This window comes from Oncorhynchus keta, chromosome 1, assembly GCF_023373465.1.
Source record: "Oncorhynchus keta strain PuntledgeMale-10-30-2019 chromosome 1, Oket_V2, whole genome shotgun sequence".
NCBI classification, from domain to species: domain Eukaryota; kingdom Metazoa; phylum Chordata; class Actinopteri; order Salmoniformes; family Salmonidae; genus Oncorhynchus; species Oncorhynchus keta.
The window spans coordinates 55,478,107-55,490,324 of record NC_068421.1 but is presented as its reverse complement, the minus strand read 5'-3'; the positions used below and the strand labels follow the sequence as shown (position 1 = coordinate 55,490,324).

General features: G+C 41.6%; 1 protein-coding gene across 4 annotated transcripts; it reads right to left on the bottom strand.

Moving 5' to 3' along the window:
• Positions 1–3,746: 3,746 nt before the first annotated feature.
• LOC118388286 (interleukin-6 receptor subunit beta-like) lies at positions 3,747–10,538 on the bottom strand. Of its 4 annotated transcripts, none has more exons than XM_035777193.2 (16): positions 10,029–10,538; positions 8,940–9,063; positions 8,365–8,537; positions 8,126–8,203; positions 7,869–7,921; positions 7,738–7,765; positions 7,439–7,561; positions 7,085–7,164; positions 6,727–6,952; positions 6,453–6,614; positions 6,197–6,295; positions 5,917–5,994; positions 5,647–5,805; positions 5,345–5,405; positions 5,111–5,186; positions 3,747–4,507 (listed from the first exon to the last, which is right to left on the bottom strand). In XM_035777193.2, exons 1-16 carry the CDS (start codon positions 10,090–10,092, stop codon positions 4,187–4,189), a joined length of 1,905 nt encoding a protein of 634 aa, XP_035633086.1. In that variant the 5' UTR covers positions 10,093–10,538; the 3' UTR covers positions 3,747–4,186. The 4 variants fall into 4 exon arrangements, with proteins under 4 accessions (XP_035633086.1, XP_035633077.1, XP_035633096.1 ...); XM_035777184.2 differs by having other exon boundaries at positions 5,917–6,087; positions 7,738–7,762; positions 10,029–10,537; XM_035777203.2 differs by having other exon boundaries at positions 5,917–6,087; positions 8,940–9,038; positions 10,029–10,537.
• Between the last annotated feature and the right edge of the window lie 1,680 nt (positions 10,539–12,218).

Sequence of the window (12,218 nt, the reverse complement as noted above, 5' to 3'; positions counted from 1 at the left end):
TTAGCAAGAGAGACAGCCTTTGCACTTCTTGCAGTCTCCTCCTGTCTGCGCACCTCCTCGACCACCAGCTTCCTGCATTCAGATGTTGTTGCCTTATGGGACGTTGGTTTGCTTGCTGCCAGGCCAAAGCCTCCTCTTCCATGCTGGATATTCCCCACAATGTCTTGGTGTCTCAGGGCTGATGTTGCTTGCTGCACAGCCTTGGATGATGTCCATTTCCGTCCAGTTTGTAGGAGAGGTGCAGCCTTGCTAATGGTCTGGTCTTTGGAGTCCTTCAATGTCATCTGAAGTCTTACTTTAGAGCACTTGTACTCCTCCGTTAGACTTGTAAGAGGTAGTTCAAGGACCCCTTTGCCATAGAGGCCGATGTTACTCAGGCATCGTGGGACACCCAGCCATTTCTTCACGTATGAGATAATGGTTCGCTCCATCTTCTCCACTGTTGTTATTGGGACCTCATAGACGGTGAGTGGCCACATTACCCGGGGGAGAAGTCCAAACTGTAGGCACCAAAGCTTGAGCCTCCCAGGCAGTAGGGTCTTGTTGATGTTCTCAAGACCGTCGGCGATGTCCTGCCTTACTTGCTGCACTTGATATTTATCCCGGAGGCTTTCGTTGTACCGTCTACCCAGGCTCTTGATGGGTTGCTCAGATACCGTTGGTATCGGGTCATCTCCAATGCAGAACCTCACATCTTTAAGCTGTCCCTTGACTATGGAGATGCTTCGAGATTTGCTTGGCTTGATTTTCATCCGGGCCCACTTGATGTTATCCTGCAGTTTTGCAAGTAGCCGCCTGGTGCATGCTGCAGTGGTGGTCAGTATAGTCATGTCATCCATGTATGCTCGGATAGGTGGGAGACGGAGCCCTTCCTTAGTTCTCTCACCGCCGACCACCCATCTCGATGCCCCGATGATGACTTCCATGGCCATAGTGAAGGCCAGAGGAGAAATTGTACAGCCTGCCATTATGCCTACTTCCAAGCGCTGCCATGTTGTTGTGAAGTCAGGTGTTGTGAAACACAATTGCAGGTCTTAGAAATAGGCCTTTACCAGTGTAGTGATGGGTTCTGGTACGTGGAAAATGTTGAAGGATTCCCAGAGGAGTTCATGGGGAACTGAGCCAAAGGCATTGGCCAGGTCGAGGAAGATGACATAGAGGTCTCTCTTGTCCTTCTTAGCTGTTTGGATCTGGTGCCAAATCATACTAGTATGTTCAAGGCAACCAGAGAAACCAGGAATGCCTGCTTTCTGTACAGATGTATCAATGTACTTGTTCCTTTCCAGATAAGTGGACAGCCTCTGTGCTATTATACTGAAAAAGATCTTCCCTTCGACGTTGAGAAGGGATATTGGTCGGAATTGACTGATGTCTGTCGCATCCTTCTCTTTCGGGATTAGCACACCACCAGCCCTTCGCCATGCCTTTGGTATTATTTACTTCTGCCACACTATCCTCATGAGCCTCCAAAGAAAGCGTAGAACATCCGGGGCGTTCTTGTAGAGCTTGTATGGTACTCCATTAGGCTCAGGAGCAGAGGCCGCTCTTGCTCTTCGGACAACGTTCTCTACTTCCCTCCATTTTGGAGGGTCAGTGTCCAGATTGAATTCTGGTGGTTGAATAGGTGGGATGTCATGTGGGATGACTATCTGCTCATGCCTTTTCATGTCCTGGTGGACATTTTCCAGATGTTCTTCCAGTTCAGGCTTTGGAGTTTTTAGGATTCCGCACTTTTCCTTTGCGAAGAGATCTTTGACAAACTTAAAGGGGTTTTTATAGAACCGTGTTCTTGAGTGTACCTTCTTCCTACGAAGTTTCCTTAAGTTCTCCGCTCTTCGCAAGGTTGCCAGCCGACATTTAATGTCTGCTTGGAGTAGCATGAGACCTTCTCTCTCTGCATCAGAGGCCTTCTTCCATTGCTTCCTCAGCTGCCTTCTCTCTCTGACAAGTATCTCGATCTCCTGCTGTCTCCTAGATATGGCTGGCGGGGGTGGTGTCTTGCCACTTCTCCTTTCGTTTACTCCAAAGCGCTCTTCTTCGTAGTGGTAGATAATGTCTCCCATCCTTTCAAGCTTTTTCTCTGCTGTTCCTACCTGTTGTTCCAAGATTTTTGTCAGGTCGTTGTTGAATGTTTCCCACTCTCTCTTTTCAACAGCTTTGGGCCACTTCACACTCGGTCTGTGCCCTTTGATCTTTTCCTCTTTTAGAGGTCTCTGTGGTTGGGTGAGTTCATCCACCGGCATTTCTGTGCTTGTGTTATCCTCCTCAGTTACAGGGGTGCTGATGCTCTGCGAACTTTGGTTTGCGTCCCGTCGCTGTGCTTCATTCGACTGATTTGACTGGCTGCTTCGTAAGAAGTACTGGTCAATGCGAGGTCCCTGTCTCTGCTCTCCCAAGCACCTTTTCCTCCCTTGATGGATCCTTAACCCCCTTGCCGATGTTACTCTCTCCCAACCACAGCTGCACACCTGAAGTGTGTGTCCTGCTGCTGTTATGGTTGTCTCGTGCTATGTTCCTACTCGTAGTCGTTTCCGTTCCTGGGTCCGTAACCGTGTGATCAGTCGTTGAGCCATCTTGCGCCCCAGCTCTCGCAGGCTCTAGGGGTATGTTCCTTTGTTGACTTTCAGTAGCACTTAGCGGGTGTCTCCAACATACTGAAACAGCGTCGGAGACTGCCAACATGGGTAGCTAGCCCATGACAGCCCCAGTGGGGTCTATTCCCTCCAGTCAGCTTTCTCTCCAAGCTGTCTTAAACTGCAGTAATTTATGTCTGAGATTATATGAACATAATCAATAACGTTACATTGCTATACTGACTCTAATAAAAACTCACATTGCGCTGTCAAGAAACGTTTGGCCGCTAGTTTCATCATTTAATTCAGGTCTAGTGTGAGTGAGGCAAAAATAATACCTACAGTTAGTGAGGTAGCTAGCTAATGTTAGCCACACAGCCTCCCCGACCACATGACCACATGGTCATAAAGCACACCGATTACCCTTTTTTTGTATCACAGTGCAATGATAATGTCACGCCCTGACCATAGAGAGCCCTTGGTTCTCTATGGTGTTGTAGGTCAGGGCGTGACTAGGGGGGTGTTGGTACTTGGTATGGTTCCCAATTAGAGGCAGCTGATGATCGTTGTCTCTAATTGGGGATCCTACTTGGGGATCCTCCATTGTTCCCACCTGGGTTGTGGGATATTGTTTATGTTTGTGCTGGTTGCACCACGTAAGTCACATTTTGTTGCTTGTTTATTGGTTTTGTTTGAAAGTTTCACTTAAATAAAAGATGTGGATCTCCGAACACACGCTGCGCCTTGGTCTGCCTATTATCAGCACGGTGACAGGTAAAACTTGGGGGAGGGCAAAAATGCAATTTTAGAATGTGGGGGGTCATATCCCACCGTCCCCAGTCAAATGATACTCCATCTTTAAGAGAATGGAAGAATCAAATGCTTTATTATTTAAATATGGGGAAAAAATCTGTCTACAGACAGAAACAACATAACACAATTTGAAGTCACATGGGGCAGAGCATTAGAAGGCACTAAAGCCGAAACGTCTGATGCAGTGAAAATAATGAAAAACATTGAATAATGAAGTACTGTACGCTTTATGCGACATCTTTTTGAGTGCCAACCCATTACACCTCTTTGTTTGTGTGGGAACATGTGGGTCTGGGCAAGTGTGATGCCACTAATGTTTGTGGAAATGTATGTAAATTAAGTTGTCTGTTTTTGCCCATGTTTTAGCTTATTGTCAAGAAAATAAGTTTAATCAAATATTTTAAAGAAATACATCAATGCAAACATTTTCAGTATTATTTATATCTACAGTATTTAAACATATTTTAATGTCCACAATAATATAATAATTACCTGTTAATGAACTAGCCTGAATATTTGAACAGACAAAGTGCCAAACGGCCCAGCCAGGCCACTGTCACCACTCTCTCGCAGTGTTGCCTAACACTTTACTTAAAGGATGCAGATACGCTTTATAACTTGTTAGAAACAAGAATAAGCCTTTATAATGTATTATTATAAGGCTTATAATATGTCAATTCTCTCAACTGACTCAAGATGGCTGTTATTTAGTCAGGACCAATAGAAAGTGACAATACACCATAATAAGGGGGTCATATATTATAATTACAGGCTTCGAGCGAGTGCTACAGCAGTGATGTCTAAAGTGGGATCCCGACATCCTCGGTGGAGTATGCTTTCATATCAAAGACCAGACCGTTCCTGTACATCAACATGGTGACCAAACAGTCAATCTCTCCTTGGCTTGAATCAGGGGTTTCTAGACGTAGCACCTGGGCCTTGTAATCAGGGCTCCGCGGGTCACTGACTGGTGTGCTGGAGTCTCCCATGCACTTCTCGTCCGTGTCTTCACACTCGTATGTCTCAGACACCTCCAGGACAGTGGCTTCCTCGGGGTTGGGGCCTTGGCTGCAGTTGTCATATAGCTGCAGCTCATGCACCTCCTCCTTCTCATGCATACTCTGTTGAGACAAAGGGATACCCATTCAGGATCAAATCATGCCAATGTCTCAATGTTGTCAGCATCAACACATGACTTGGACAAATGTTCAAGTTAAGCACACACATAAAGTCGTGCACCAGATATTTTTGCTTTGCACCAATAACGCATCAGTTTCACGTGTTTTGTAAAAAGTTGAGTTGATAAACCAGCTATTTAATAAGTTTGGCGTGCATTATTGTTTGTGGAATGTATGGAAGGTTTGTGGCTACTGAGTGCCAAGGGAAGATTCTTCTCACCATGTTTGTGCTTTCCTTGCTCAGCAGGTGCTTTCCTCCCACCAGTGTATTCATATAGACCTGAGCACCTCTGTAGACACAATAACTAAACCTACCTTTTATGATGGCAGCCTGACAGGGCTCAATCATGACTACTTTTATAATTTGTGATTTAGTGTAAAAGATCAAATCATGTCACATGATGTCTACTTTCAATTTTGTTTCAGTTCAATCATGTGCTGCGTGCATTCTGACTTACAAAGCAGGACATTTAGGGAAAATGCAGAGTTCTGCACAGTCAAGTCTGAACACAATCCTAAATATGTCAATTGTTAAAAGGATTTTACCTGATTCCTCGCTCGATAATTCACCGACTCTACGACCACAGGACGTGGTATTGGTGGGAAGATTTTTTTTTTATGTCTTAGAATTAGAACAAAAGTTATAGATGCTGTTTAGAATGATGTGTGAAATGTTTTTGAAGTCATTGAAAAATGAACAATATTCATTCCTGAAAGACTAGGCTTCCTTGCTAATCCTGAAGATCGGATGTTATTAAAAAGTATATATTTTCAGCTTACCTCTTGATGATGAACAAGCATACTGTTATTAATATTGCAATTATGCCAGCTATGATCCAACCTTATTGGAAAAGATAAAGGAGATAATAATTTAATTTTATGTTGTTGAGTTCGATAAGCATCTTGAGTCTGTAAGGGGAAACAATGCAGGCAACATCCACATATCACTAATTTGAAAATCACAAGTGATAAAGTCAATTATACCATGAATGTGGACTCTCATAATTTCAAAATTGTTTAACATTTTTGCTGATTCTCTGGTCTAGTCTGTGCCATAAAAATAATACATTCCTAATTCCTACCAATAACGGACTGGGGTACGGGCTTTGTCGTGATTTCGATAGTTGTCGTTGGTCCTGAACCTGCAGCTGTTGCTCCAGCGAGATGGATGTTGTAGATGGACCCAGGTGTCAGGTTTTGAACAAGATACTCTGTTTTTGATGCAAAGCTCTTGAGACACTCTGATAAGAGACAAAAATGTGATATTCATCTATATACATTAATTACACAATTACATAAATTACACGTTTATCACAGGGCATCGACTCATTAAGTTTGGAGGAGGACTTTACCAGATTCAATTTGTGACTCATTGTTTTGGCTTCTCCTTGTGTAGCAGATTTCATAGTGTGTAAGGAAACCTCGCTGGTCTGGCACAGGAATAGGTTTCCAATGCAGCATTGCAGAATTGGTTGTAACATTAAGAATAGGAGCAGTGAAATGATCAGGTGCCTTACTGGGTGCTGAAAACATGACATCCGTGTTAGATGATGTATACATTATTATGTAGGAAAGAACTGCATACAAGCATTGCTGTGACAGTCAGATTTTTTTTATATGAGCTTATCTTACCACCCTCCTTTTTATACATGAGACACGTCTCTGTTGATTGTGGCTTTCCATCAGTTTGTTTGTGAACGAGGTAATAGTAACGTACATAGTCGTCCATCTCTGGAACAAAACCAGACGTGTTTATTATCTCAGTTTGCGAGACACACCACCTGTATATCTTGATTTTTCACACTTGATAAAGCACAGTAAAACGAATAGAGACATTTCCTATTCTCCCCCCCCCAAAAAAATGTTTCTGGGTGAAATTCCCCCTTACTTTTTCTGACAAGTTTTAGTTTTTTCTTCACGGTTCCATTTAGTTTTGATCTATTCACTTTTTCTGGTCGCGTTTCTCCGTCTGTTGACTTGTACCACTCCAGGCAGGATTTCATAAAGCCATGCGCATACTTGAGGGGGATGAGTCTGTCATTAGGCCAAGCTAATTGGAAATTAAATAACAACATTTTGATTTCAGGAATTAACATCATTGTGTAGAGGTAAATGAAGCATAAGCGCAGACACACAAAAAACACACACACATATATACTTACACTTGCAGGGAAATGAAATATGTTTTGCTGGGACAAGGATATGTGTCGGGGATGACTTTCCCACTTTATTAAAGGCAATAATGTCACCACTGACAGCAGAGTAAGTCACGTAAACATTGAACTCAGTGGTAGTGACAATGGTGAAGTTCTTTCGCTTTAGTAGGCATGGCCAAATATGGAGAGAGAGGTTGTAATTCACCTGCATAGAGACTGGATAAGGTGGTGTCTGGAAGACACAGGGGTACACAAATGGATGTAAGTGATGCAACTCTTTGAAACACAATTTGAGCCTAATTGTAACCAGCAGAGTCTATAATGTTACTTAATTTTCAATGTTTTGTAGCACTTTGTAACTTACACCCCAAGTCAGCTTGAGTAGTCGAGTACCATTGTTAAAATCCTCTACTGTCCAGTTAACTTCTGGGGGATTTGGGATTTCTGCAGCAAAATGACAGTTACAACCAGAAATGGTACATCCTCTGCAATTCTAGAAGGGCAAAGCCAGGAACATGTCTTCATCTCGGGATATAGAGTCAAATAAAAAAAATCTGACAATACAGAAGATTGAAATTCAATTCATGAATTTAAAAACTTGCCACTGTTTCCAATCATCATGTGAACAGAATTGACTGATTTTGAATAGAATTGCCATCAACCCTGGTGAGTTTCACTGTAGGCTGTCGCACAGACTATTTAAATATCCATTGCTCACCAGTGGGAACGTCCAGGATTGGAGTCCAGTCGCTCCACAGGGGATGTTTGACATGCTTGGACATTTGTCTGACCTGTAGTTGGTAGACAGATTCGTTCTGGAGATTCTCCAGAGTGACCATGGCTGTACAGACAAACACAGGTTTACTGCAAGTCTCACTCTAGTTGTGATAGCTTTGTACCTTTCAAATACTCCATTTTATTGAGACCCACACTGCAGTAAAATAATGAAATAAACATTACAATAATGTGGCTGCTTATATTTCAAAAGATCTTAAAATGAAACTGAAAGGAGCTCACCTTGTTTGACTTCTTTCTTAAATGTCTTCTCGACCAACAGAGACAAGGTCAAATTAATTGAGGCAAAAATACTAAACTCATCAGAAAATAATGAATGAGCGCATTGTTGCAAGGAAAAGAAGAGGTCTCACCCATGTCCCTGAGGTTTCCTCTAGTCTTCTGAACTTCACCTCTATGACAGCATCTTCAGGCACGTGCACATATGAGAAATGGCTTTTTCAGATTGGTTGTGTTTACAACCCCCCCCAAAAAAAATCAACGTAAATCTCGTTACTTCTAACACATAAAACGAGCTAATCTCTCATAACCTCTTGAATCTTGGAAGAAATCTGTTGAGCACCTGCCCTCCCAAAGGACTGTGCAAGGCCCTGAGCACCCTTTTAACTACCTTTCGTGTTATCCCAGCTGAGGGTAAGATTGCTCGAGGATCTTGCCATAGACATACGTTGGGGAGCTTCATACTTAACTGTAGGGAGAAAGCAAAATCACGTTACACACACAAAAAAAACAAAGATTACAATAGGAATCTTGGGATTCAAATCGTACCGTGGTCAGTTGTGTAAAGTACTTAGTGGATTCTTAGCCTGCATTTTACACCGAATAACAGTTTTTAAAAAAATGATTTACCTCTTTCAGAAAGTGTAACAGTTGTATTAAGTGACTGGCAGCTCTCGTTGCCCATGTACGCGACCACCCATATATCCACCAACACTTTGTTGAGCACTGTATTGTCTTGCACACAGATATAGCTCTTCCTGCTACTGCCCAATGATGTTCTACTTGCAGCGGAATTGGAGCGGCTGAAAACATTAAGGATGAGAGCAACATTTGGTTCGCACACTGAACAGATATTTGTATGATCAATGTTTTATTACCTGTGGTTCTACTAAGGTTGATAGTTCATTCTCAAGCACAAGGCAATTCTTTCTTCCTTACTGTCAAACCCTCCGTCTTGCTTTATGTGCCGGTGACCGTAACGTGCACACGCTCACATGTCACAACACTATTTTCTTTTTGTCTGCTATAATACAATTGTTACAGTGTGTATACAGGTAGCTCTTAAATGAGGAGTTCTTCATTTGCTCATGCATCGTTTAGCCACTACACACACAGCACCTGCCGGTTTTCCGGTGTCATAATACAACTTCTCTGTCTGTGTAACTTATGGAAAGTTCCCAAGCATGCATAGCTAGTTCACGTACCTGTAAAAAAGCTCATAAGTTGCATTCTTCATAGGTTCAGATGTCTCCCATTCACATGTATAGATGGTGTCACTTTCAGTTTTCTTGTAGCACAGAGGACTAGAAGGACATTTAATAGTTGCCCCTTTATAAAGGAAATTTAAAGTGTTTAAATGTAAAAACAATAATAATAATACAAACTTCAGTGAGTTGCTGTCCTGTTCATTGGTATATATACATGGGGTCTGAAATTATTGACACCTTTGTTAAAGATGAGCAATAATGTCTGTGTAAAATAAATTATTAAAATACTGAGGTATATTTTCGTATGTAAAACATTTGGGAAATTGTATAATTTCATACCAATACAATTGTTCAGAGAAATACATTTTGTTTAACAAGTAATTATTGTAAAAAATAAAATAAAAATTGACACCCCTAATAGATTTTTATAATAAAGTAGTCAAAAGTTTAGTATTTGGTCCCATATTCCTAGCACGCAATGACTAAATCAAGCTTGTGACTCTACAAACTGGTTGGCTGCATGTACAGTTTGTTTCGGTTGTGTTTCAGATTATTTTGTGCCCAATAGAAATTAATGGTAAATAATGTATTGTGTCATTTTGGAGTATAATCATTTCAGACCCCACGTACAACTTCTTTGCTTTCACCAGAGAGGGTCAAGTTAATTTAATAGATATTATGAATAGAATATATTCTAGAAATTATTATATTAGATGTTACTTTGCAAAATTATCCCCAAATTACAAATGGATATTACAAAAGTTGAATTGAAATACTACTAATTGTAACTATCAGTGTGCAATAAATAATATGCATATCTTTCATCTGTATTTCTGCACAGTTCATTTACAGTAGCAGCCCTGTCACAAACTCTTGTTTGTGAAAACCATGCTGCCCTGATAAGCTAACCATAATCTTCAGCCTCATGTCAAACTTCAATCACAGTAAATGCTTCTTATTTGTCTTTTATGGTTTTGGTAGTATGATAATTGTATCACTACGGAGATAAGCTGAACAAAATTGACGCAGGGCCAAGAGCCACTTGAAAGCCCCTGAGACTAACTGAGTAGAGAAAAAGATTCATACCTTGAGCTATTACCATAGCAAGAAGCAGGAATCCTTGCAAGAACCAGTGTTCCTTTGTCTCCATCACCTCGACAACCCCTTGACGGAGTTAGTGTGTAAAGTCTCCAAACAGGTGACAATCCAGGGTTGATCAGCCTGCGTTTGACCAAAGAGACTTGGGTTTGCTAACTGCTAACTGTTAACACAGTTCCATGCAGCCGTCGACAGCTCCTCAAAACTGTTTCAGTTACGCTTCTCGTAAATGAAACTGTTGGGGGCGAAAAATGTCTGCATGCTCTTGTTCTTTCTCAGATAAAAGGGCAGAACATGTCTCTGCACCACAAACCACAATGTTGGGGAGGGAAGCGTGCTGACTGTTGGCAGGTTAAAAAAGAAATGTTGACTTAATGTTTCAGAGAGGATGTTGGCCACTGCAATCTTCTGCAGTGACACAAAATGACCTACTTTACCTTTCCTACGTTCAGAAGCATAATCTATTTTCACATCACTCTCAAGCTAACCCCTGCCATGCAGCTTAGGCTTTGATAGACTCTTTCATATTAAAAGCATCACTCATCACTGAGGTTTAGAAAACTGGCTTTGCAACGGTTTGCTCGACCAATCTGAATGAAGACACTTTGGTAGGACTTTTCAGGCAATCAGCTGAAGGCGTGGGCAATTCTGAGCAATTTCTCATCTCTTACATCCTCAAATTGGATTTCCATTTTCTATGAAATGACTACATTTCTTAAACATTGCTTAGTCACTTTATACCTCTCTTTGTACCTATTCCACATTAAAGGTGCATTCCGTTAGATTTCTTTGTGCAAATTCCACTGCGCACACCACGTCATTTCAACGTGGATAACTGGGTAATGTTTGGTTGAGACGTTGATCAATGACATTACAACCTACAGTATATTCAACCACTCAAAGAGACAGTCAAAAGTTTGTTGAAAGTATAGAGATAACACATTGGAAATTCAACAATGTCCACTGAACAAAAATAAAAATGGAACATGTAAAGTGTTGGTCCCATGTTTCATGAGCTGAAATAAAAGATCCCAGAAATGTTCCATACGCACAAAAAGCTTCTTTCTCTCAAATTTTGGAAACAAATTTGTTAACATTCCTGTTAATGAGCATTTCTCTTTGGCCAAGATAATCCATCCACCTGACAGGTGTGGCATATCAAGAAGCTGATTAAACAGCAAGATCATTACACAGGTGCACCATCTGCTGGGGACAAAAGGCTACTCTAAAATGTGCAGTTTTATCCCTCAAGTTTTGCGGGAGCATGCAATTGACATGCTGACTGTAGGAATGTCCACCAGAGCTGTTGCCAGAGAACAATGGGAATTAATTTCTCTACCAAAAGCCGCCTCCCTCATTGTTTTAGAGCATTTGGCAGTACATTCAACCAGCCTCACAACCGCAGACCACATGTATGGCATCGTGTGAGTGAGCAGTTTGCTGATACCAACGTTGTGAACAGTGTCCCATGGTGGCGGTGGGTTTATGGTATGGGCAGGCATAAGCTATGGACAACAAACACAATTGCATTTTAATCGATGGCAATTTGAATGCACAGAGATACCGTGATGAGATCCTGAGGCCCATTATCGTGCCATTCATCCACCGCCATCACCTCATGTTTCAGCATCATAATGCACTGCCCCATGGCGTACGGATCTGTACACAATTCCTGGAAGCTGAAAATGTCCCAGTCCTTCCATGGCCTGCATACTCACCAGCCATGTTACCCATTGAGCATGTTTGGGATACTCTGGATCAACATGTACGACAGCATGTTCCATTTTCTGCCAATATCCAGCAACTTCGCACAGCTACAATCAGCAGCCTGATCAGTTTTCTTCCGATGAAGGAGAGGAGGACCAAAATGCAGCGTGGTAATTTTGATACATGTTTAATAAACAAATAAACACGAACAACACAAAACAAGAACCGTAACGTGAAAACCTAAACAGCCTATTTATGAAAAATAATTTATTATCTTCAATACCATTCATTATTTACCACACATAATTTTCATACATACTCAAATAATGGTATTTTAATTAAACTAATTCAACTAAACATAAACCCCAAACAAAACCTCAGGGGAGCATCTTCCTCCCCGTCACCCTACAAACTACCTTTCCCTATCTCCCCGTCCCTAATCTATCCCCTTACAAATCTAAATGACACCCA

Excerpts from the sequence above, each read along its gene's own strand:
- LOC118388286 (XM_035777176.2), bottom strand. The coding sequence starts at position 10,092 with ATGGAGACAAAGGAACACTGGTTCTTGCAAGGATTCCTGCTTCTTGCT. Across the intron at positions 6,953-7,084 it reads TACTCAAGCTGACTTGGGGT|ACACCACCTTATCCAGTCTC; the intron begins GTAAGTTACAAA and ends TGTGTCTTCCAG. Across the intron at positions 6,088-6,196 it reads CATGTATAAAAAGGAGGGTG|CACCCAGTAAGGCACCTGAT; the intron begins GTAAGATAAGCT and ends TCATGTTTTCAG.